This window comes from Belonocnema kinseyi, chromosome 7, assembly GCF_010883055.1.
Source record: "Belonocnema kinseyi isolate 2016_QV_RU_SX_M_011 chromosome 7, B_treatae_v1, whole genome shotgun sequence".
NCBI classification, from domain to species: domain Eukaryota; kingdom Metazoa; phylum Arthropoda; class Insecta; order Hymenoptera; family Cynipidae; genus Belonocnema; species Belonocnema kinseyi.
In genome coordinates, this window is record NC_046663.1 from 123,973,675 (window position 1) to 123,999,368 (window position 25,694).

The 25,694-nt window shown below is 37.2% G+C and overlaps 1 protein-coding gene across 3 annotated transcripts in view; it reads right to left on the reverse strand.

Annotated features, from left to right (window-relative positions):
- Positions 1 to 217: 217 nt before the first annotated feature.
- The window catches only part of LOC117177130 (ribonuclease H2 subunit A), a 49,688-nt gene continuing 24,211 nt past the window's right edge, over positions 218 to 25,694 (reverse strand). For all 3 annotated transcript variants that reach the window (XM_033367626.1, XM_033367625.1, XM_033367627.1), the window contains exon 2: positions 218 to 1,301. In XM_033367626.1, the coding sequence (XP_033223517.1) occupies positions 465 to 1,301 (837 nt within the window). In that variant the 3' untranslated portion in view covers positions 218 to 464. The remainder of the gene's footprint in view (positions 1,302 to 25,694) is intronic.

Genomic DNA, 25,694 nt, shown 5'->3' on the forward strand with positions numbered 1-25,694 from the left:
AATATATAAAAATATTCTCAATTGCAAACGTCAAAATGAAGCGGCTGACTCACAAAAAACTTAACTTAATAAAATAACTAAATATAATAATGAAACTTAATACAACTTAATAAAAGATATTTGTACGTATATTTACACGGCGTTGTGAGTACTGAGTACGTATACTTTAGTAAAGAAAGAGGGAGAGATTGAAAGGTTACATTATTAATCTAGTCCATTTAGTATAAATTGTATAGGTTTATAATGTGTTAAAAAGGTTGACATTAATATTTCATATTTAAGGTTCCTTATTGTTAATTGTACATATAAGATTAAAGCGAAACTACCGTAAATCTACCATAATCTCGGCATATTCAAGCGAAAAAAGGAATTGTAAATATATACATTAAAGAGGTACTTTTCTGAGATAAAGTTCAATAATAAAAATATTTCAATTGCTTACAATGTACAGTTTTTTGAAAATATTATAGATTAGTGGCATTGGAAAGAGAACGTTCCTTGAAAAACTTGTGCTTCTCTCTTTTTGCCGTCTTTGGATTCTTCATAAAGTAATTGGAAATTTTTATATTTGTGGGACTGGCGTCTTCTTCATTTTCTTCCCACTCAACAGCTAAAGCCTTGGACTCGAGAATCGTTTCAGCAGTGGACCAACTAAATCTGACTATCATCGGAAATCCAAAAGTTGGATCTACATTTTCAGACAACCACTTTTTAGTCACTGGGTCGTTAGGATAACCACTTCCGTATTCGTTTTCATTGTCGCCCTCTCGAAATTGCCAAGCACGTAAAGCGTGATCTCTTGCTACTTTTGCACAGATACTAGCAGCACTCACGATAGGGAAAGTTGAGTCAGCCTTTTTTTCAACGACTATTTTCAGATCGGGAAAAATTTCCTGCAATCTGGCCTGATATTTCTCGGGTTTACCGACAGTGTCTACGTACACTTCGGCAAGATTAACGCCAGCCTGTATTGCCAGCTTGATTAGCTTTATCGCCGAACTCATTGAAACTTCGTTCAACGATGTTTTTGTTCGTCGATACATACAGTTGGATATGTAATTTGGCGATATGGCTTCGACAGCCCAGCCCATCTGGTCGTGCTTTTGACATATGCTATCAAAAATGGAGTCCCTCTTTGCTTCGGTCAAACTTTTTGAATCGGCACATCCCAGATCTACGAGAAGCTGCTTTTTCGATAAGGGAGCGTACGCAATTCCATATACCATTGGTCCTAAAACTGGTCCACGTCCAGCTTCGTCGACTCCCAATTGGCACGGCTCGTCTCGACAAGTCTGAGGCATCTGAAAGACAAATGTAATTGCTGAATTAGATTATGTAATTTTACAACATTATTATTTTGTTTTAATATTTATTAGAGGTGTTCCAGCAAAATAAAACTGAAAGAACTTTTAAAGTCCGAGTATGGGTCTTATTTTTTCTCCGAGTATTTTCAAGGGGTGCTGAATTATACATTTTTAATTTATAGTGAAGCTTTATAAAGCATTCTGAAACTGCAATAACGTTTAAGACTTTTTATAATATTATTTTTATTTTTTTTTTTCATCAGATTCGAAAAAATAAGGTTAACTACCATTTTTCATTTTTGAATATGAAACTATTTACTCAAAAATCACTAATAATAAGAATATAATTTTTTTTTTTAATTTTTTAGAATTTTTATTTAATGGCATGTGACACACTCAGATCCCTATATTACCGACCTCACTTTTTCAGTTTACTCAATTTTTTTTATCTTAAGAACTTTTTTTCTAAATAAAATATCAGACTGAAACTTTGGTGAAATGTACCAGAAGACAATACAGTACGTTTATGTACTTTATTTGATTGAGAATTTCAATAAAAATTATTTTCAAAGAAATTAAGTGGAACCATTTATGGACATAATCTTGAAATTTTGTAAACATAAGAACTTTTCTTACATTTAAAATATCTGCGAGATGTAAAAAGACGTACATAAACGTAATTTACTGTCGACTCTTGCATTTCTTAAAATTTGAAGCCAATGTTTTACACATAAAAAAAGTTCTTACGTTCTAAAAATTCCACGGCACAAAGAAAATATGTCAAAAAATTATCCCAGTTTTAATTTCTTTGAAAATAATTTTTAGCGAAATTTCTACTCAAATGAAGTGCACAAACCTAGTTTATAGTCTTCTGACACGTTTTCCAAAGTTCCAGTCCGATATTTTATTAACAAAAACAGTCCTCAAGTTCAAAAAAACTTCAGTAAACTGAAAAAGTGAGGTCGTTATTATAGGTATTTGAGTGTGTCACATGCCCTTAAAGAAGAAAAATGCATACTAATTTCAAATTTGTATTTCTGTCGCGCTATGCGCCCATCTAGGTTTGGTCACATGCCTGTAATTCTATTCTCTAAAAAAGTTGGAGGTTCATGCTTTTTCTTTAAAAAATATATGCCCTCTGCGCGGGCACATTCTCATTGCACGCTAGGCGCGCCTAGGGCGCACGGGTACGCTCTTGCGCTCGTTTTCGTACGTTTAATGCGTACACGTTAACTACTTTTTTTTTTAATACCGTAAATACTAAAACTTAAATCTAAAACTGTGATTTAAACTTCTGAGGAATTACAGCCATAAATTGTAAATGCAATTTTTTCGATCTGTTTTTAATTAAGGTTCGCCAAGCACCTACGGCTTTGACGATTACATTATCATTACGAAACTCGCGCTCGATAGTTTGTGTACAATTGAAAAACTTCATCAAGATAATTTGTAGATTTGGTTAAAATCTACTAAAAACAGTGCTTTAAACTTATAAATCTCTTAAGAACCAAAATTGCATATTTTTGAAAATGATCCAACTTTTGGAACTTTTGTCTAATTAAGAAATTTCATGCTAATAGCTTAGAAAAACATATATTTTATATCTAGTAGAAATTTGGATCGATATTTCTTAATCTATTAAAAAAAATTTGCCCTTGTTTCTGAAAATTTCCAAATGTTAAAAAATGAATTTTTATCGAATTTAAAAATGTCATTAAGGTAATCTGCAAGTCTTTTTGATGTCTACCAGAAAATTTGACAAAAAATTCTAAAACTTATACTAAATTTTTATTCAAATTTTGAAAAGCTCTAACTTTTTGAATTTTTATTTAATCGTAAAATTTAACTGAGATAGTTTATAAATATATTTGATATGTAGTGACAAATTCAGATGAAATTTCCTAATCTTTTACAAAAATATTTTCTTCTATTTTTCTAAACATTTTCAAAATTTTGAAAATTATATAACCATATATACAGATATACAGACAGATATACAGACAGACACCGATAAAATTGTATAATTTTCGGATTCCGTGAGTGCCAAAACGTAAAAATCTGTGAATACCCGGAGATCGAAAATTTGGACGATTACATTAGACTCTTATGAATGAGAATGTAAAGTTTGAAATAATTAAATAAATGCTAAGGCTGGTGGTTTGCGCTAAAATGTACCAATTACAGTGTTAAAAATCCTGAAAAAAATATTTTTAATACAATAAGAAATATAATTTCGTACAATTATAAGTGTTTTTAAAAGAAATGACGAAACTTTTGTCGAAAGGGTATACCTTCAATATAGTGGTTATCTTCATTTCATTAGTTCACGAATTTGCCAAATTCATTCTGGGTTGTCAGTAATGGATTTTTGAGGTTCGGAAATCCAAAACTAATTAAAAAGATATTGAATATTAAAGATAAGAAGACGTATCATTCCCTAAATACTTCCTTCTGTTGGGTCTCGTTCACTTAGAAATACGTATGTCGTTCGCTGGTTTTGAAGGTACAATGAGAAGTTTTTACAAATTTTGTGTGGAAGGTGTGAGTGGAGTGTGAGGGTGGAACTTTATGAGGTGAGTACGGTTGTTAAGGGTACATTGGGAAGATAGAAATTAATTTACATTGTAGTTGGGGGGTGGGATTTGGTTAAATAGGGAAAGTGAGGTTAGGTTTGCAAGGGCGCGGGGTAATTTTGTGTTTAGGTTTTTGGGCCTTCATGGCGAGCAAGGGTGGTTCTTGTAGTGATGGGGGATGTTAGGGGTGAAAAAAGGATGGCTAACGGGGATGTGAGAGGTGAAATAGGGCAAAGAAACTGAAATTTTAAGGCGGAAGGCGGCAGCAGACTTAAGAGTCATCTGTGGGCGACAGTGAGTACTTCTGTGTATGGATAGGTTACAGTTACCGACGGACGAGCGGGAGGTGGGCAGCGAGAGTACTAGCAGTGCTGGTAGTGAAGTAGACGGGGAGGAAATTTACAGAGGGACACGACGGCCAGTTGTGCGTGGCCGGGTATCAAGTGGCGCGTCAGGGAGGGGGAAGAATCAGAAACGGAAGAAGCGATCAGGCAAGGGAGAGAGCGTCCAGTGCAAGTGAGGGGGAGGATCTCTTGAAGAGCAAAAGAGAAAGCAAAGAGAGTCCGGAGAAAAGCGCGCTAGGGAGTCTCTTTAAAAAAAGCGTACGAACACGAAGATTACCACCCCCCCCCCCCCCCCCCCAAGAAAGGGTAGACGGAGAAGGAGGCTATCGGGGTGCTGATAGGTGAGATCAGAGGGTTAAGGGAGGAGTAAGAGATGAGAGATGGGGAAAGGAAGTAAAAGAGCTGAGGGGAAAAGTAGAAGGATTGCAGAGGGAGTTGGTGTCAGTAAGGAAGGAAAAATAGGATAAAATAAAGGAGATGCAAGAGCGGGGAAGAAAGGGACGGGGTGGAAGTGCTGCTACAGAGCATAGGGTGAGTTAAAGGCAAGGTAGCGCAAGTTAGGATGGAGGGGAGAAAGGAGAATGAAGTGGAGGTGGTGGAATTGGAGAGCTGGGAAGAAAAATTGGGGGTAATGCGTAACAAAAATAGGATAAAGAACAATAAGGTTTTTATCAATAAAGATTTGACAAGGAAGGAAAGGGATGTTCAGAGAATGCTGAATGACAGGGCTATGAAGGAGAGGAGCGAAGGGAGAGCAGTGAAGGTAGGGTATCGGAAAATAAAAATAGACGAGAAAATGTGGGTATGGGAGGAGGAGAAGGAGGTGTTGAAGGAAGTGCAGGGGAATTTGTTTCAGGGGAAGTAGGGGGGTAGGAGTAAAGCAGGGTGGAGGAATATTAAAGGTGTTGTGCTGGAACGTAGCAGGGGTAAAGAAGAAAGATGAGCATTTCTGGAGGTATACTCAGGAATTTGATGTGATTGGACTGTTAGAGACGTGGGTAGAGAAAAAGGAATGGGACAGAGTAGAGCGAAAGTTGCCAAGGGGGTATAGGTGAAGACTACAGGAGGCGGTCAAAGTAAAAAGGAAAGGAAGGGCTAGTGGGGGAATTATAATAGGGGTTAGGGATGAATTACAGGAAGAAGTTCATGGAGAAGGAAAGGGTGAGGGCGTACAAATGAGGGCTGTAAAGATAGGAGGGGTGATGTATAATTTTGTGAATGTGTACAATAAGGATGGAATGGAAAGGATTAAAGAAAGTGTAGAAAACTTACTAGGAGAGAGAGAGATGAGGGTATGGTGGTAATGGGGGGAGACTTTAATGCGAGAATTGGGCGGGAAGGGGGCCTGTACCAGGAAGGGGAGGGCTTTGAAAGAAAATCGAAGGATAAAATAATAAATAAAGAGGGGGAGATTCTAAGAGACTGGATGGAGGATAGAGGGTGAGCGGTGGCGAATGGTAGGGTAAAAGGGGACGAAGAGAAAGAATACACGTATGTGAGTAAGAGGGGTGTATCGGTGATATACTACGTGATTATGAATATGCAAGGGTTTGAGGAGATAGAGAAATTCGCAGTGGAAGGAAGGGTGGAATCAGACCATCAGCCATTGAGTTTGTTGATACAGGGGGAGGCGTGCAAAAGACAGGGTGGGGAAGAAGGGTCGTTAGGAGTGAGGGTATCATGGACAATAGAGGCGATAGAGAAGTATCAGGAGCAGTTGATCAGCGTAAGCTTTGAGGGGGAGTCCGTGGACGAGATATGGGAGGATCTACAAGAGAAAGTAAAAGGTTGTGTGCAAAAGAAGGCATTTAGGAAAAAGAAGAAAGGAATGGTAAAGCCGTGGTGGGATAGCGAATCTAAAACGATGAAGAGAGAGGTGAAAAAGAAGTACAGGAAGTGGAAGAAAGGAACCGCGAAAAGGGAGGAGCACGTAGAAATCAGGAAGGAGTTTAGGGCAATGTGTAAGAAGAAAGAGCAGGAAAAGAAGAAGAGCTGGGAGTGGAGTTGAGAAGTGTTAAGACAGAAGGGGACGTGTTAAAGATAATTAATAGGTTGAGGAAACGTAGGGTGGGGATAAGTGAGAAGATAAGGAGCGACGAATGGAGGAAATTTTTTAAGGAATCATTTCAAGGGTCAGATACACCAAAGAGGGATGAGGGGATTAGAAGAAACAGAGAGGTAGATGAAGGGGAGCTGAACGACGAGGAGATAGAGAATCAGACAGGGAAGTTGAAAAAATCGAAGGCAGCAGAGATTGACGGGGTAGAGAACGAAGCGTGGCTGTTTCGCACACAATAGGTAAGGCAGAGGCTGAAGGGGGTAGTGAAAAAAGTATGAAGGGGGGAGGGATTCCCAAGAGGGTGAAGAGAGGGGTTGATCGTACCACTGTATACGAAAGGGGATAGGGAGAGACAGGAAAATTATAGAAGAATTACGCTCATGAATACTGCGTACAAAATATACGCGATGGCGTTAGCAGATAGGCTGCGAAAGGATGTTGAGGGAAAAGGAATATTGCCGGAGACGCAGGGGGGCTTTAGAGAGAGGAAGAGCACTATTGACAATATTTACGTCTTCCAACACGTGGTGAATAGAGAATTAACCAAAAAGGGTGCCAAAGTCTACGCGTTTTTTGTAGATCTAAAGAGCGCGTTCCCGTCAGTGGGTAGGAGGAGGTTGTGTGAGGCAATGGCAGAGAGGGGAGTGAAGAGGGGCCTGATCGAGAGGGTAAGGGAGGTATATGAGGAGAGGAAAGATAGGATGAGAGGAGGGGAGGGAATATCTGAGGGATTCTGGATGGATAGGAGGTTGAGGAGAGAGTGCCCGCTTAGCCCAACGCTTTTTGCAATTTTGATCGCGCATATGGAAAGTAAGCTGGCGGCCGGAGTGGTAGGAGAAGTTAGGGTAGGAGGAGTCAGGATATGGTCACTCGCATACGCAGATGACGTAGTGCAGGTATGGGGGCTGAGGAAGAGATTGTTCGCAGATGATTTTGAAAGGAGAATGAAATTGTTTGATTCGCTAGTGATGAGTGTCTTATTTTACGGAGTGGAGGTGTGGGGTTGGAAGGTAAGTGAGGAGGTAAATAGGGTACAGGAGAGGTATGTAAAGTGGATACTGGGGTTGGCAAGGAATACGCCGAACTATATTGTCAGGAGGGAGACAGCAAGAACGAGTTTAGGGATTATAACAGGGAGTCGAGCGTGTAAATATGAGAAATTTTTGGAAGAAAGTAGAGCAAGGAAGTCAGAAACTTATAACGAGAGTGAGGTGCGGTTACATGGAGAAGTATAATAGGTTCTGGATTTCTAGAGAGAAGAGAATGTGTAAATTGTGCGGGAAGGGGGATGCAAAATTGGAGCATTGGTTGGAGGAATGTGTAGAGGTGGAAAGGAGGGGGAGGTATTGTTGCATGAAAGGGGTGACAAAAGGGCAGTAGCATGGGTGAAGGGGGTGTTGGCTAAGATAGAGAAGAAGAGAAGGAAGTAGGAAGAGGAATGGAGAAGGAAAGATTGTAAATAGGAGAGGAAGTAGATGTAAGAGAAATGTAAATATTGTAAATAGTAGTTAAGTATTAGGTGTTAGCCGCGGATACAGAGGTTGGCGATGCGAGGCATAGCGACAAAAGAGCGAAATGCGTGCGAGGTGAGGCGCAGCGAGGAAGGTTAGGCTATAGGAGCGAGCGGACTAGTTATAAGGTGTGGATGGATGGTACTTTGTAAGACGTAGTTATAAGAAAATTCTGTGAAAAATGGAAGAGTAAGCAAGTCAAACTTGTTATGGCCAGCAGGCCGAAAAATAAACGTTTATCTATCTATATACAGACATACAGACAGATATTGAATATTAAAGAATATTTAAAATCTATTAAATCTACTCAAACTTGAAACTAATATTAATTTAATTATATTTCAAAACATAATTACAGCAAAAAAATCACCAAAGTTATAACATTTACAACATTAAAAAAAAACGAAACTTAAAATTTGAAGCTGAAAAACGCCCGTTATGAAAAAAGTGAAAAGAAGAACAACGTTAATTTTTGAAAACCCTACAAGATTAATATAATAACTTTTCGAATTTTCTTGAAAAATTGAAAGTTCAAATTTTAAATCTACAAAACAGATAAAAAAATTGGAAGGGATGCACTTCATCGGCACGCGTGCGACTCACACGAGGTGCGACACATTTTTCACGCTTATGCGGACACATCTGTTTGGTGGCCTGCGTGACGGATTATTCACACTCGTGCATGCACCGTGCGCGCATACTGCTATCTGGGATTATATAAATTGTAGTATATAACGTGATTTATTTTATTTCTAAAAAATAAATCACCTTCAATTGTCCACCAGCAGAAGACGGTATCCACTTTGCATGTCACTACCAAAAAAATACAGTACATGTAATATGTTATACTATTATTATATATTATGGGTTATTTAGTTATAAAAAATAAAATACACTGGGTATTCCTCGAGTTTCTATTCTTTCTTTTTAATACCAAGGGATGGCGGGAACGTAGCGTCTAGTGATCCCAACTTTGGCATGTAAAGGTACTGCGCTTGAGCTAGCTATGCGTAAGAACAGTGGCCGGAAAATTTTTGGCTCACTTTTCAGGTATGTTCAGGCACGTCCCAACTTAATTTTGTATACTACTTTTCGGTCTATTTATGGACATTTAATGGAGGGTTGAAATAACCCTCCATTAAATGTCTTATAAAAACGTATAAAAATGGACAAAAGGATATATAGAACCACACAGAGCCATATACAGTAAGGACGTTTACTATGTAGTCATAGGGAATATAATGATATAAACTCTAGCATACAATGCAACCCGCCATGAATTTGTGTAATGCAAAAAAGTGCTATATAGACGACTGTAATTCGGCTTACAAATCTCCCGCGTTCGAGATCTTGCGCTAATTGGTCAAAGGTGTTGAGACTCAGAAGACGTGCGCAAAATATACGTATAACCTAATTCTGAAAAAGGTCATGTTCGCCAAAATTCACCGCGTATTTCAAATAAATAATTAGTTAAGAATTTAAAAAAATGTAACACAACATTATAATTGTTCTTAAATACATTCGGGACGTGCAATAAGTACTTTCTTAAAAATTGGAGTTGGATTTCACTAATGTAATGGTACGTGAGTGATATTTGACGTTTGACAAGTGTCAAAATCGTTTTGTACTTCGAACTTAATTAAATAAAGTGAATATCTGCAGGTTGTACGTAATTAATTGGCGATGAAATGTGTTGTTTTACTTATTGAATTAAATATGAGAATCAAACGCTTTTGACTAACTGCAGCGAAAATTTTAATGCGTATGAGAATGAAAATTGCAACGATAAATCTGAGATTCAAATGATGAGGGGTAAGATGCGGCGAATTATTCTTATAAGCTGGTTGTCCAGCGACCTTGAAAATTTCGTCTTCGCTACTATAGAATGTTAAAATATACATTTTTTGTGATATTTGACTTAGAAATTATAAAAATTATTAGCTGAAATCTTCAATATTAACTCAGCTACTTCAGAATTAGAATGAGCCATGGTCATATAACGGAATTTTCAAGAGTTTCACCACTCGTTTCTTGAGTATACACCATATTACAAAACATTACTAAACATTTCAAAATGTTTCAAAGATTTTAAAATATTTAAAAGGATTTTAAACATTTTATAAAGGCGTGTATATCAGATTTTGAATATTTTATTACAATTTCACTAAGATTTTTAAACTTTTAAAAGATGTAAAGGGTTTCAAAGATTTTAAAAGCGTTACAGTACACCAGATTTTAAAGATCTCAGCAGCACATTACGTATTATGTAGGATACACCCTGACAGAGCTGTCAGATCGAGCCTGAAATTTACCTTCTCCATTCCTACCATTTCGGAGTCGCAAACCAGAAGGTTCATTATTACCACTGTAAGTTCGTGTGTAAGCCGAAAATACACGATTCGAACTTCGGGTTTCTCAGGTTTTCTGCTGCACGATGATTGCCGATCTGAAAGCTTCGGAAAACTTAGGAGCCCTACCGACATAAATCTCTGAGTATTCTTTAGCGAAATAGCCTGCCCATTTGAAACTATAAGCAGAGTCGATTTGAAACAATTTAGTCTCGGAGATAGTCTGGGAGATTTGGGTCCTTTTCAAGGTCCTTTTAGTGGTCCTTTTAAGTGTGGTGCGACGGTAATATAATGTTCCTTTTGTATTCGTAACGTACCGGACGGGCAGAGTTATTTACAGTAGTTTGCCGTCGCTAATCCGACTCTCCCTTTTTAAATTTCTCTTCAAATTATTAACACTGTTTTTAATTCATGAATTTTCTCATTATACTTATTTATAATTATAACTTATATACTAATATACCATTTTCTAGTTGAATTCACAAATGTCTTTTTTGGCGTATCTCATTCCATTTACGAGAAACGTCGTATTAATTCGAATTTTAAGGATTTAAAACAAAAGTTAGATATCTGAAATCATCGAAACCCCGTAGATTCCGAATTATTATATTTTAGGCTGTTAACTATAAAATTAAAAAAAAATCTATTTCCAAATTTTAATCCGAAAGCTTAACAAAGGACCCTTGAGTGACGGCTACTCTATTGATATAGCCCCTCTGTTTGTTATTTATTATCGAATTCTTATTTCAATTTCAGCCTCTCTGATTTTTATTTATGGTCGTATTTCAGTTTCGGACAGGACATTTTAAAGCCTTTAAAACATTTAAAAGAACTACCTGGACCTTTGAATATATCTACCTGAGTGCCTGCAGAGAATTTCTCTGCGCTTCTCTGACCCTACAGAATCTTTAGAATATACTCAGAGATTTCTTTTGGTAGGGTTGTCTTCTATTTATATCTCGATCCCCATTTGAAAGATGCAGGGGTAGATTTTGAGGTTATGCTTTTCAGGTGTATATAATATGGATATTATTACTATTATATATATATTATTGATGTTAATATTATAATTATGTTAGCTATCAACTTCACGCCAATGCACGGTATCGAGGCATGGCCTGAAGTTGAAAGCTAGCCTGATGGCTGATTACAAATACAGATACAAGACACATGCATCCCTAGCGGAGGAAACGGAAAGAGTTCGGAAAGAGGTTCCGTTCCGATCCTTTCCGAATTGTATGGGAACTTTGCTTCCGATTTCCTTTCAAACGTCACTCTTTCCGAAGGTTTCCGATGTGTTTCCGAACTCTCTCCGAAGTGTCCCACTGCATCTACTTCTTTCTGAATGTTTCCAATTTTTTCCGAATAAGTGTTGCAGTGTCACATTATCTTATTCCCATGCTTTCCGAATACTCATCTATGTGCCACCGTTTATGTTCGTTTCCGAATATTTTTTATTTTTTTCACACACACACACATATTTATTTAAATAAATAAATATAATAAATAATAACACATAATTTATAATAAATTTATGAAGATAAGAAAATTAATTAATTGGAAATAATTAAAATAAATGTATAAATATAATGAAATACAAAAATAAATGTAAATAAATCTAGACAATTTATTTATTTTTTAAATACATTTTTCAGCAAAAAATATTGATCGTCAACCAAGCAAAAAAAGTGTTTAAAAGTAGTTTCACTTTTAACTAACGTTTTCGTATTTTAATACAAAAAAGATGAATCAGATTAATTTTTAATGAACAGTTGTGATTTTTAACCAAAATGATGCCAAATTCACCTAAATATATGAATTTTTGACAACGAGGAAAAACGAGGATTCAACAACACAGTTGAATTTTCAACCAAAAAAAATGACTTTATAACAAAATTACTGAATTTCCAACCTTAGCCTTTTTAATAAGAATTTTTAATAAAATTTTAATAAAAGAATTTTAACAATATTAACAGAGTTATTTAAAAATTTTCAAAGTACTTTAGAAATCTTTAAAAGGTGTCAAGGTGTTTCAAAATATTTTGAAGATTTCGAAATACTTTTGAGTATTTTAAAGGTTCAAAGGAATTTTCAATTGATTACATTAATTTAATAGGAGATTTTGAAAGATTTGATATATCTTACGAAATTTTAATAGACTTCAAGGAATTTCCAATTGACTTCAATAATTTAGTATAATATTTTAAAGGTTTGACATATTTTAGGGTATTTTTAAACTTACAACTAATTTTCAAGAGCTTTAAAAAATTTCAGGAGATTTTAAAGGATTTTTAAATATTTGAGGATTTTAACTATTTTGTACATAATTCTTTTTTTGTTCTTTGTAAAAAAATTCTCCCCCACTTAACTATTTTCGAATGCATCAAATTTTTTTTCGAATCGAAAAAAAAACTTATATGCTTGTAATAATAATTTATTTTTAACTTCAAAAGTATTTTAAATTGCAGCGATCCTATTGATTCTTGTCGACTCCAACAAAGAAGTTTCCTCAAAACCTAGATACAGGGAAATTTCATAACTGAGAAAGCCTTTTTGACTTCCGTACATTATGTACAATATTTCTGCACATTATCACATCCAAATACTCCAAATTTCAAATAACCATTTGCCCGAGTCTCATTTGTAATCACTATAATAAGGCCTTGATGAAATTCCTTGTTTGTATTGTAAAAATAATCCACTATGAAATATAAATTACACTGAGCTTGACTGAATGATGAAAATCCATGAAAAGCGTCACTTTGATCGATTTCCATATTCAGATTAAAAAACAAGGCTTTTTGAAAAAGTAACTGAGCAAAATGACATTTTTACTGAAAGCACTATGGGAAATTAGGAATATCCGAAATTTGTTGTGATTTATATCCAGAATGTTTGGAAAAGTTCTGACAGCATCTCGTCTCTGCTTGTCTTCATTGCCATTTTGATCTAAGATTGTCGCTTACTCACTCACTCACTCATTTTCAGGATAGGGAGCGATTTCGGCAAAGCATTGTTTATCCAAAGCACGTTTTGCACAAAATCTGCTATTTTCAGAGAGCAAGACTTGGATGCGGGTTTCATAGTTGAGAAGAGAGGCAAGAGTACATCAGAAGAAAAAGAAAAAGGGTTGGGGATGAGGAAGCCACAACCAGTCACGCACTCACGATTAGTGATGTCCCCGAAGAATGATCGGACAGGAAGAAGTTGTGCGTTACCCGTTCGGGCATTATTATAAAATTTGAGAGAAATTTGACATGGCTTGAATTTAAAGAGACGTTTATTATATGTAGAAAAAAAGCCCGCAAGCGGGCGGTCGGATGAAAAATTTTGTAAATTAGGATTCCATATTCAGGTTTTAGGCTAGCATGTCGGTTAATAATAGGATTTAATCGAGAGATAACGCCGAGAGCTTTCCCTTTAGTTTGCTGGATATGTTGCTTCAGGTAAGACGCTTGTGTAATTTACCTCCGAGGTATTTCACGCAGGTTTTCCATTCTCTTGTTTCGTTACAAATTTTGGATGGATCTATTTTAGCTGTTCTTCTGACTGAGAAAAGAATTGATTGATATTTTGTTACGTTTATTTTTATTTTCCCCAGAGTTTAGTCCATGCTTCAATGACTTCAAGAGCGTTCTTAAGTAATTTTAAGATTTTTGGAACTGGCCAGGATGAAGTGAATAACGCGGTGTCATCTGCATATAATCCGCTTAAACCTTCAGGGACCTCAGGGATGTCGTTTACGTAGATAATGAAGAATACTGGTCCTAAAATGCTCGCTTAGGGAACACCCTCTCGGATAGGATTCTCTTTTGAAAGTGTCTGGCCTATTTTGACTAAGAATTTTCTGTTGGAAAGATAAGAATGTATGAAATGGATAAGCCCTCTTGGAAAGTTGTAATTCATTAGCTTTCTGAGCAGTCCAACATGCCAGGCACTATCAAAAGCTTTTTCTACGTCGAGAAAAACAGCTCCAGTATGTTTTCTTCGGTTGAAATTTAAGCAAATTGCTTCGGCCAGCTTAAGCATCATATGCTGTGTAAAATGGCGATGATGTGAATCCTTGCCTTTTTTCTGAAAAACTAAAATGTGAGCTATTTTCCAAGATTCAGGAAAGCTTCCTATAATGAGATAGGAAGCTTTTTGAGGACTAAACTAGAAATTGAATCAAGGCTAGCAGCTTTGTTATTTTTAGTATTTTTAATTTGTTTGGTTAATTACTTATCGGTTATTTTTTGAAGTTATCAGTGCTTGGGATTTTAAGAAATTCGGAAAGAATTTTTTCTCATTCAGAGACGTGTAGTGGGTCAGATAGCTCTACATGTGGAGCGAAACTACTTTCATAACTTGTTGCTACAAGATTTGCTTTGTTGGTAGGAGAGAGCGCAAAAGTTTGATCGGATTTTTTGAGGAGTGGAATATTTGACCGCGGCTTCATTAAGGCTTTAGTCATACGATATATAGAGTTATCTTTAATTTGAAGTTTACCGACTTTTGTGTTTCAATGTTTACATCTGTGCTCCTGAACTTTAGTTGCTATTGTTTTATGCAAGTGATTGTGTTTTTGAGAATGCAGCTTTTATTTTTCGATGAGTTTGGCGGAGTTTCTTACGGATATCGATAAGGTCTTCAATTTCGGAGCTGAGTGGTGGATCGTATTTGTTAATAGTAGATAGAGGGACCGAAGAATAAATTGCAGTTTTTATGCTAAAGGTGAGATTTTTTATGGATTCGTTGATGTGAGTAGAGTTTGCTAGCGTGGGTTCAAAATTAACTTCATTTTCTAGAGTGAAATTGGATGTTTGCCAGTTCGCTTTTGCGAAGGTATAACGAGGTGTGACAGGGGCCTTTTCATAATTAGTGTAAAGGGTTAAGAGAAATGGTCGATGGTCTAAGTTAAGCTCATCTATAGTGAAAATTTCGTGGTTGTAAAAGTTATTTTTGGAAATGGCAAAGTCGATAAGGTCAGAATTACTTTTTTTATTGAGGGAGAAAAAGGTATGAGATTCGAGCGCTAAAACCGAGAGATTCCTGCCATGTATGAATTCGAATAATTATTTTCCGATTCTGTAGGTTCTGTAGGTTCTGCAGGTCTGCAGGTTCTGCAGTCGCGATGCAAGTTTGAATTTTTCTTAAAATCATTTTTTACAAATTTTCGAGAGGGAGACTTCGAGTGTTTTTCGTTCAGGGATTGTTAATTCGTGGTGGTCGATATTTTCTTTAATTAAAATAGCTGTTCCTCTGTTGTTCGTGTAGCAGGGTTTCGCTAAGCATGCAGATGGTGTTGTTTTGGTGAATGCAGGTGGCTAATTCGAGTATTTTATTTATGATACTCTGTGAGTTGCAGAAAATGATTTTTAGAATGTTGTTATTGAACGTAGGCATTTTCAATAGCAAGTGATAGGATTTTATTTATAATCTCGGCAGTTGAGGTAATAGCTTCAGCCATGTTCATTTCAACCCCCATTATGCCTGTGACTAAGGTTGTGGTTCCTTTTATAAGGTTCATTAAGTTGACTTTAATGTTTTGTGAAGTTGCATTTTGAGTAAGTGCGACTTCTGGCGTTTGTTTGATTTGCGGGGCCTGACTTTTAGAGACTGTAGGCTTTGTTATTTAAGGGTTCTGTCGTTTTGTTGGATGTTGTTTAATTTGAGATTTAGTCTCGCGTGTTTTAGGTTTAGATGCTCCCGAGGTTACTATAGTTTTTAGAGGCTTTTTTCAAAGTCAGGGAATTCTCTATAGGTTGCTGGGTGATTTTCAGCACAGTCAGCGCAAGTGGCCGGAGCCTATGCATCTTTTTTGACGCTGGAGCTGCTATGCGAAGCCCCACATTTGACACAGCGTGGAATAGCATGACACATGTCAGAAACATGATAGAATCTCTTGCAATTGAAGCACTGAGAAGTTTCTTTGTGCTTAACTTACGGCTCCACTTTTATTTTGATATAAGCAAGCGACTATAGTTTTAGCAAAGCTTTTGCCTGTGGTGTCTTAGGTACAGTCACCAAGAGCATGGGCATAGGTTTTTTTAAATGGTTTTTCATGCGAGAGACCGAAGTAATTGTGTATCCTTCTTCTTTGAGTTCAGCCAGTATTGAATCATCAGGGAAAGAAATAGGAATTTTTCTGATTACTACTTTAGTAGGGGGTGAAATTATGTTTTTATATAGGTAATACTGGAAACCTTGCTTCTCGATGTTGCTGATGATGGAGTGGTAGTCCTCTATTTGGTAGTCCTCTATGTCCTCTATTGTGCAGCACTGAGTAGGGGTGGTTTAATTCGTCAACGATGACGTTAATAGGAGGTATTTTTCCGGGTGCAGCAGATGTGTTAGCTGTGTTAGTATTTTCTATTTTAGTTTTTTCAATGACTGTGGTTCTATTAGATAGTAGTTTAGTTACCACTAACGTTCTTGACGCCTTACTGCTTCCATTAAGGGAAGTGATCATATTGTGGTCACTGCAGGTACTGGTGGAGGCGTCATCGACCTGCTTGGCGAGTTTCCGCTTCTTGTTCCTGGACGCGTGTGATGGACCAGAATCTATCAATCTATCATCAGCATCAATCATTCTAACAAATATAAAATCAAGAGCTACGTATTCTCTACGGAGGTGTCGAGAATCTGCTGATCACAAAATACAAAAAGAAGCTCAAAAGTTTGTACAATTAAAGCTGACTTTTTGTTTTATCATCAAAAATTGATATTTGAGAGAGAAAATCATTAATTTTGATAGAAAGGTTATAAATTATAGCATTTAAAGATCATGTTAAAGGCTTTTTTTAAAGGAAATTGTTATTTTTATGAAAACATCATTACGTATGGAAGAAACCTTACAACTTTCAGCGTTTGAAGGTTACGTTGCTGAGATTTTTTTTAGAAAATTGGTATTTTATGTAAGAATCATCACGTTTTATAGACAACTTATTAGCATTTTATATTTTCAGGTTTTTTTGAACTATAGATTAGTACTTTTAATTTGGAGTTATTAAGATTTTGAAAAAAAGTTTATTTTAAACAGATGAAGCTTATGTTACAGTTTTCTTAGAGGAAATTGTTTTAAAAAAAGAATCATCACGTTCATGAATTGGTAAATTGCGAAGTACATTAATTTACGTCAGAAATTTTTTGTTATGTAAAGTCTGAATTTTCTCAATTGAATTTTCAACAACTTTTTAAAGTCTAATTTTCTTTCGAACGACTGTTTACAGCTTACTTGTGTACGTGTATAGCAATTACTTTTTATATTAAAAAGTAATTTATGCAGTGTACAAGCTAGAAAAAAATGAACATCATTCAGTTTAAGATACCGAAGGGCCTATGACAAAGCCACCGAAGGCGTCCTCGGGTTGCGGATTGAGGGTGCCTGTACCAACGGTTTCTGCTGAATATGGTTGCAAAAATGAACAGGCAATCGTGGACAATTGTCCAGGGTTGGTCCCGAAGGAATTAACCCCCAAGCGGAGGTGTGAAAACCGTGCCAAAAGCTGAATCGCACCTCGGTGAGGTGTCTATAACGATGACTCTGGAATATCAGGCGACCTCTCAGAGTACGCAGCCTTATTCTTGCATGCGGGGCTCTACAAGGATGGACGAACCCCTTTCCCTAGCTTCTCGTGGGAACAACAATGACAACACCAAACACAGTTGTTGTAAGTGTGGTTCAAAATAACAGAACGCGCAGGGCTCCTGGCAATGGGTCAGCTAACAATGCCGACCCCTCTAGACATGGAGGAGCCAATGAAGATACAGTCAATGCGACGGATCGACGGAATCTCGGGACCTTTAGGTGGACGGAGCAAATAAATAGCGACTTGCTAGAGTGCTACGATGCGAGTGTGGCCCCTGAACGGGGTTATATGACACGACTGCATGATCTGTGGTGTGAGAAACACCCAGAGCTATCGCACTTTTCGCATCAACGTCTGCGAAACCATGCCGAAGTTCTCCAAAAAAAAGGGCTATGTAAGCGGAACTCCTACTATACCACAGCCAGAACAAGCCGACAACAGAGAAAGAGAGGCGAAACTAAGACCAACAGCGGGTAGGCATCCGCTGGAGGAAGAGTTATGCTTTAGGACCCGGACGCCTATTCTATCACAGCCAGAACGAGTTGGCAACAGAGAAAGAGAGGCGACACTAAAAACAACAGCGGGTAGGCATCCGATAGAGGAAGAGCAATCCTTTATGACCCGGAGAAACATCAACACCCAGGTTTATCTCAAGCCTAAAGATCTGGCTGAAAGGGATGACGAGCTTCGTGGACATTTTTCTGAAGAATCCGACCTCTGGACTATCAATTGTTGTGTGTATAATGCAGTGAGAGGTTTGGCCGATGCGAACCGTAAAACAAAACCAGCGATTCATCATAAGACCAAAAGACGAATGCATCAACTCGCCATTAAGATAGGCTAAGAAAGAAAGTACGCGTGCCGCATTCAGTGTGATTGACAACATCACACCCGGCAGGAATTTTACCGCCAACGTTCGAAAGTTCGCGCGCGAATTCCGGACCCGTTATCATACACTTAACAAGTCAAAGTTGCTGACCATCAGGCAGCATATTGTTGAGAGAATACGGATACCATCTGGCCCTAAGAGAAATCTAGAACAGAGAGATAGGTGGGTCAGAGAAAATCGACAGTTTCTCTCTGTCCTATCTTGACTCTTCCAAGACCCTCCAGTTACTATCGACAACCCGCCCAAACCAGATGAGATCGAATTATTTTGGAGAGAAGTCTACGAAGTGCAGCATAGACTGGACCAATACACATATAACATAAACAGCTTCAAGGAGCTCTGTGATGCCCTCATAACACCTGATGAAGAAAAGCAAACTTTTTGCTTAACTTTCAGGTACGGTCAGGCTCCAACCGACTTATTTTTTTCTACTACTTTTCGGTCTATTCATGTACCTTAATGTGAGTGAGCTTACAACAGCAAGGGTCTTTTGTCCACAGGCATGTCAAATTAAGGAAATTTTAAAACTTTTAATTTTTCAACTAGCGATTTGAAAATAGCATTATCAGCATCTAATAATTTTCCCGATTCCAATGATATATTACTAAATACTTCTCAAATTTTCAACCTTTATCGACAAATTGCATGTCTTTAGAATCGGAACAAAACGTACATTCCAAATATATTACTTTTAAGTCACTGATTGAAAAATTACAAATTTTTTAATCTTACATTTTTTTCTTATTTTCTAACAAAAGACCCGAGGAAAGGGGTGGTCTGGCCAAGCTCGCAGGTACTGCCCTGAAAGTAAGTCGTAGGGCAGCCAGGGTAAGGTACCCTGCCCTGGGCAAGAGCATTCCGACCACTGATTTAGAGGGATGAAGAACTATTCCGCTCCGGGACCAGATGGTAACAAGACCTTCTGGTGGAAGAAGTTTCCTTCAACCCATCAGCATTTAGCGCGCATTCTCATTACATATTTAAAGTCGGAAGAGCCAATTTCGGAGTGACTGATGGAAGGACGCACAATACCCCTGCCGAAAATAGGCAACGTAGCATACAAAGATTGATGCCGCTTTGGAAAACCAGATTTACTATCTTATTTGGAAAAAATTGTGTGACAACTAACGGGGTCACCTTTCAGAGAGGTGTCTTTCAGGGCGACAGCATGAGCCCAATGCTCTTTTGTCTCACATTATTGCCACTATCTCTAGCACTTCGCCATTCCGACGGGTACTTTTGGGCAAACCTGCAGATCGAATTCACAAGGTCACTCATGTATTTTAGATGGACAATCATAAGATCTATGCTAAAAACAAAGAGAAACTGCATTTAGCTCTAGGGATTGTCGAACGATATACTAAGGAAACAGGAATGGAATTTGGGTTAGAAAAATGCGCTAAGGTTTATTTGAAGCGAGGAAAACTTAATGGCATCCCTGAAGACCCCGAGCTCGTCGATAGAAGCGCTATACTTGCCATCCCGGTAGTACTCTATTCATTTGGAGTAGTACCATGGGCGAAGAATGAGCTCAGATCCCTTGACATTGGGGCACGAAAGGTTATGCACATGAAAAAAGCATACATCTAAAGTCTTCTGTTCCGCGACTCTACATCGCACGCCGTCCAGGTGGACGCGGAATATTGAATCTTGAATGTCTTCACAACAGGATTATTCTGAGTACAACACATAGAGTTGCAAATGGAATAGACCCTCTTCTTAGAATGGTCAGGAAGCACGAAGAAGTGGGCAAAGGAGCGTTAAAGGAGCGTTAAAGGAGCGTCTGTACAAAGCAGCGGAGGAGGCTGCTGAAACACTCGGACTTAACTTCAGTATTAGGGGTGAACAAAATGCATGAAATCTTATCTATCTCGAGTACTCACTCCTGAAACTCCGGATTAAGAAAGTACAAGAAAAAAACTTCCGTGAACTTGAAATACCGTTGCCTCATTTTGTGCCAAGACATTCCCGATAATAGCTGCAGGGCGTGCCATGCACACACCGAGCATTTAGTACACATACTATCTAGTTGTCCAACTCATGCGGGAACAACCTACATCCAGAGGCACAATGCGGCACTAATAGTGCTTTATTACCATCTCAATCACTCTTACGGCATTAACCTTAATATCGCTTCTCTAAATGCTCCTAGGGAAATCGAGTCAATTGTCGAGAATGAGAAGTGCCGCATATACTTGAACTTTATGTTCTCGACAATTGTTTCTGTTGCAAACTCGACGCCGGACATGGTTCTTCTTGACTTCGAGAAGAGAACCATGTTCGTTATCGAATTTTCGGCACCAGCTGACAAAAACATCATAACCAAGGAGAATCCCTACGTGTGAATTTTGCCGAATCGTCGTATTGATTCCGTTACAGACTGTAACCACCTATCCCATGGTCGTGAGACGTGGTGGTGGCTGCAATTTTACCGAGATTTCGCTGGGATCGGGTGCAGTTTTTCAGATTGACACCCGCTCCCGGTATATTAGATATATTAGTCTCCCTGAATGTTTTCGACGGTTACAGTAAACGAATCTTCCATACCTTTCATCAACTTTTGATCATTTATTATGCCTTATCTTCTAAAAATCTCTAGAAAAAGAGCCACACTACTCATTCATCAGACCATCACCCGGAAAATCAAAAATTGAAAACGTTTTTATGTTCTACAGGTCCTACAAGTTAAAAATAAGCTTGAATATTCATAGGACCCCTTTCCTTAAGGTCAATGAACCTAACCATTATGAAAAAAACAATAGGGTTGTTTTCAAAGTCAGATATGATTTTTCCAATAAATGGATCTTTTGTAGAAATATGAATTTTTTTATCACTATGTCGATTGGAGGGCCCCTTCGACGTCAGAGGGGTCGGATTTTCTACCAATTACAGCTCACGTGACAGTGATTCTCAAACATATTTTTCTGTGCCGATGTTTTGTTTTGGTTATATGTATTTAGTTATATGTTTTTGGTTTTATCATGAGTTTCACATCGTCACATTGATAGATAATTATGAGAACCTCTGAGTCACGCGACACAAATCTCATTCATTCTGACAAATCCAATCTCTCAATGACAACATTTTGAAGAGCATCGTTTCTGACTGCAGAGTATTGACTTGTTTCGCTGACGTATAAATGGTGTTGCTTCCTACGGCGAGACAGATATTTTAGTTCGAATCCATGTAAATGAAAAGTGTCCAGCTGTAAATCTTGTTTGACGCTGTTCTTGAAGAGGTCTTCCCAGCCACCTGAAACAGGTGAGTTTTCTAACTTTTAAATCCTTCTAACAAAGCTCTCGAGGACTCTTTAATCTCGAAAATGATCATTTTATCTCCTTGAATTTTCTTCTGAAAACGGGAGTATAGGTAGCCCAAGTCAGCTATGAAGAAAAGTAAATTCAGTTCATTATATTTTGTTAACTGATTGTAGTAACCTTTACAAATGATGTCAAAATTCATATTTCTCTGAACGTAAATTAACAGAGCTCGCGAGCTTCTAAGGATTACCAGAACAAATTAGTAGGTATACTCCGTCCATCTTACTTTATAATATTTGGGAAAATTGATGACTACTAAACCATCGTCCTCAGCGATATTTTGTAGCTCTTTTGTTCGCGAGACTGAAGTGTGAAAGTAAGTATCAATTGCAACATAACCTTTAATTGCTTGTTCTACTTCAGTTACATATTCGCTTAAATTAGTTCATGCTAAAGCACTTCTATGCACAGCACAGCAAATTTTCAGAAGTAGGCCAATTCCAAAAATTTATTCCTTTCCGAGATCAAGCAGGGCCCACAACCCATTTTTGTCACCAGTATTCATATTTGTCCCGTCGGTTGTAATTGATGAAAGATGTTGCAGTAAACATTTCCCATCTATTGCAAACTCAACAGCGTCTTTTGCTGCCTCGAAATATCCTTTAGCACCACGTAAAGTTTGCTCATGAAAACCTAAAAATATCAATTCACAATCCCCAGTTTGAGTTACAATTTTTGCCATCACGTGAATGTTTTCCTTTTGCATTCTGTCCAGAGAACCTTCCAAACAATCCGAAACAGCCAGTGCACTTTTCAACATTTCTTGTACACGTGAACGATCTGTCTCCACAATAGAATGCAGGAGGTCTTTGTGAGTTGAAGGATTGATATATTGAAGTTCAAAATTTTTCACATCATATGGCGCAAAAGGTTTTTTAACACTTCTACTTAAAACATTCTAAATGCATTTTTGAACTCAAGTGATTTTCCAGAATTTCTGCTCTAGGTATTGTACCTGTTACGGTGCAAATTGCAGACAACCGGTCATGCTTTGAAGCATGTAAAAAAGTTACATTTGTGTTGTTGAAACAAACTGAGCATCGCATGAAATTTCTTTCTTTATATTTTGTGCTTCGAGTATTCTCGAAACAACTCTTTTCTTTAACCAGAGCTGATGAATTTAAGGAAAACGTTTCTTTTTCAGTTGCTACGCATTTACTGCTACTTTTATTATTAGATGAATTATTTCTTCGAAAATCCATTGAACCTTGTGAAGATTCGTCAGTCAAGGTTTTACATATAGGCAAGTTATTTTTCTCTTCTAAAGATATGCCTGTTTTAAGATGGTTTTCAATTTTAGATGAGAAGCATACAAAAGACTTTGGACTTTTAGAACCTTTCTAACTAACGATTTGGGATTTTTCAGCTCATTCTCCTTTTTTGAATCATTAGGTCCCAACTTCTGAAACCACTTATCCATACTTTTTTCTTTCCTTGCAAAGCACTGAATATTACCTATATATAAATAGATTTTTTGTCAGAATGGGAAATTTTAGATACATCCTGCACGATTAAAGTACCGTTGACAGACACTATTTTGAGACAACAAGAGCGATTTTTTCGTTTTGTGCTTCGCCAAAACAGGATAATATTTTTTTAATTTTGACTTTATAGGTAGATCATTTTTTTTCAAACTTTTAGTTAAGACATTTCGAATTAGTTACTGGATCTAATAATATTCTTCGTAAAGTTGTAAATTTAGATCATAACAAAAATGGCTTCCATCAGTGTAGAAATCATTAAGAATATCAATAGGTGTCACTTTTTGATGGTTAGGTTACATCCTTATAAAATAAATAATATACAAAAGTATACAAAAAGAAAGCTCTACCATGATCCCCCTATTTATTACCAATGTAATTTGTATAAAACATTAATTCTTAATTTTGTCCCAAAGTACTCCCGGCAGTTGACAGTAGTTTAAAGAGAAAATTTACATCTTAAAAATACATTATTTATTGAAAGTGTTATAGGCTATTGGTTGAGATTCATATATATTTATTATTTAGTTACCTTCTAAATATGAATCAGTAATTCAATTCAGTTATTGAATAATATTTAGTCTTCTTTCGCAGAATTTCGTATTTAATAATTCGACATGTCAAATACCAAAAATATTATAAACATAAATACAGTACGCTCTGAGTGCTGCCCACGGGGGTGAAGTCTCGTGCTAAAAATTGGAGACAAACAATTCCAATATGGCCGCTTATGAAGCGACACGTGCACTCGGATGAGGCCTGGGGGAACTAAAATCGCAAGCGGCCATGTGGGTGGGATATTTAAATTTGAAATATTGTACTTATTAACGTTGTCACTAATTTGTAATACCGTTTATTGATATCATTACATACAACAACTTAAGTATACGATAACACCAATAAATGGTATTACAAGCGTTCCTATTGTGATACAACTATTGTTAACCAATAATCTCCTCTTTTGTCGACCTGATAGATGCGACTTTTAGGAGAGAGGGAAGACTCACGAAATTTTCCCTCTCCACCTTTCACTCCATTCTCACGGAAAGAGATAGGTCGTAGACGCGGCGCACGGACAGGCTATAGATGAGACGTGGAGATGTGGTGTTGAGTGGTGGGAGGTGTTTCATGGAATCACGAGCTCTCAAACAAAAGCCCGATTTCTCGGGTACCTAACGACTCAACTATTAGCAATAATAACACTTGAATTTCTTTTTCGATGGTTTCTTTAAAAGGAGCAGCTCAAGAATTATCGAAAGGTGTAAAAACCTCGATCTGGATTTCTTTAGAGTAAGCCCCTTTTCACATATGGAAAAATAAATAACAAACATTTATCTCCGAATGAATTAAAAGTTAGGCAATAGTTTTTGCAGGAAATGTTTGCCCTGCTTTTTATCTATTTAGAGACGGATTTTTTTCGTTTCTTTATCCACATAAATAACAATCTGCACGTACCTTATTATATTATTACTCTATTTTCAATTAGAATTCGTTGATATATGACTAACATAGCTTTGTCAGTCTTTATTGTCAGTGCTGCCATACTAACGATTTCAAAGTTGACTACATTTTCACAAACTGTATATTTTTAAAGACCCTAGAAAGGACCCAAGATTAGCCTGGCCCGGAAGTCAAATTTTTCCCCGGAAGTTCCTATGCTGGCTTCACCTCGTGGTGCTGCCTCTACTATAGGAGAGTTTACCGCTCACTAGGAAGCGCTAGCGAACCTACATAAGTGCCCGCTAAATTCGAACTCAAATGCTAGCCAAGTAAAGTTTTTAAAAGATAATTATAAAAAGGGATCGGAGCAAAATATGAAACAAGGACTGTAGCTTAATAAAAAGTTGAACTGCAAAGGCGGAAAGCATTATTGAAAAGAAAGAAGAAAGATTTGTTAGGGAGGTAAGTTTTGATCAACAGTAAAAAAATCCACCTACACCTACTGTTGGTCAAACCTTACCTTCTTACCAAACATCTCATTTACTCTTTAATAATGCTTTCAACTTTGCAGTTCATCTTTTTATTAAGTTACGATCCACGTTTCATATTTTGTTTCGCTCAATTTTTATACTTTTCTTTTAAAAACTTTAATTTGCTCAATTTAGTTTAATTTTCACAGTCACTCTTGAAAGTTCCCTAGTGTCTCTTAGTGACCGGTAAACTATATCATTGTCGCGTGTAAATAAAATTTTATTCAAAGATGATTCAAAATTCCAAGGTTTTCTTAATCACACTTCTAACGAGCGAAAGCTAGTTTTTTCATTGGGTCCCGCCTTATCGCCTTGAAAGAAAAG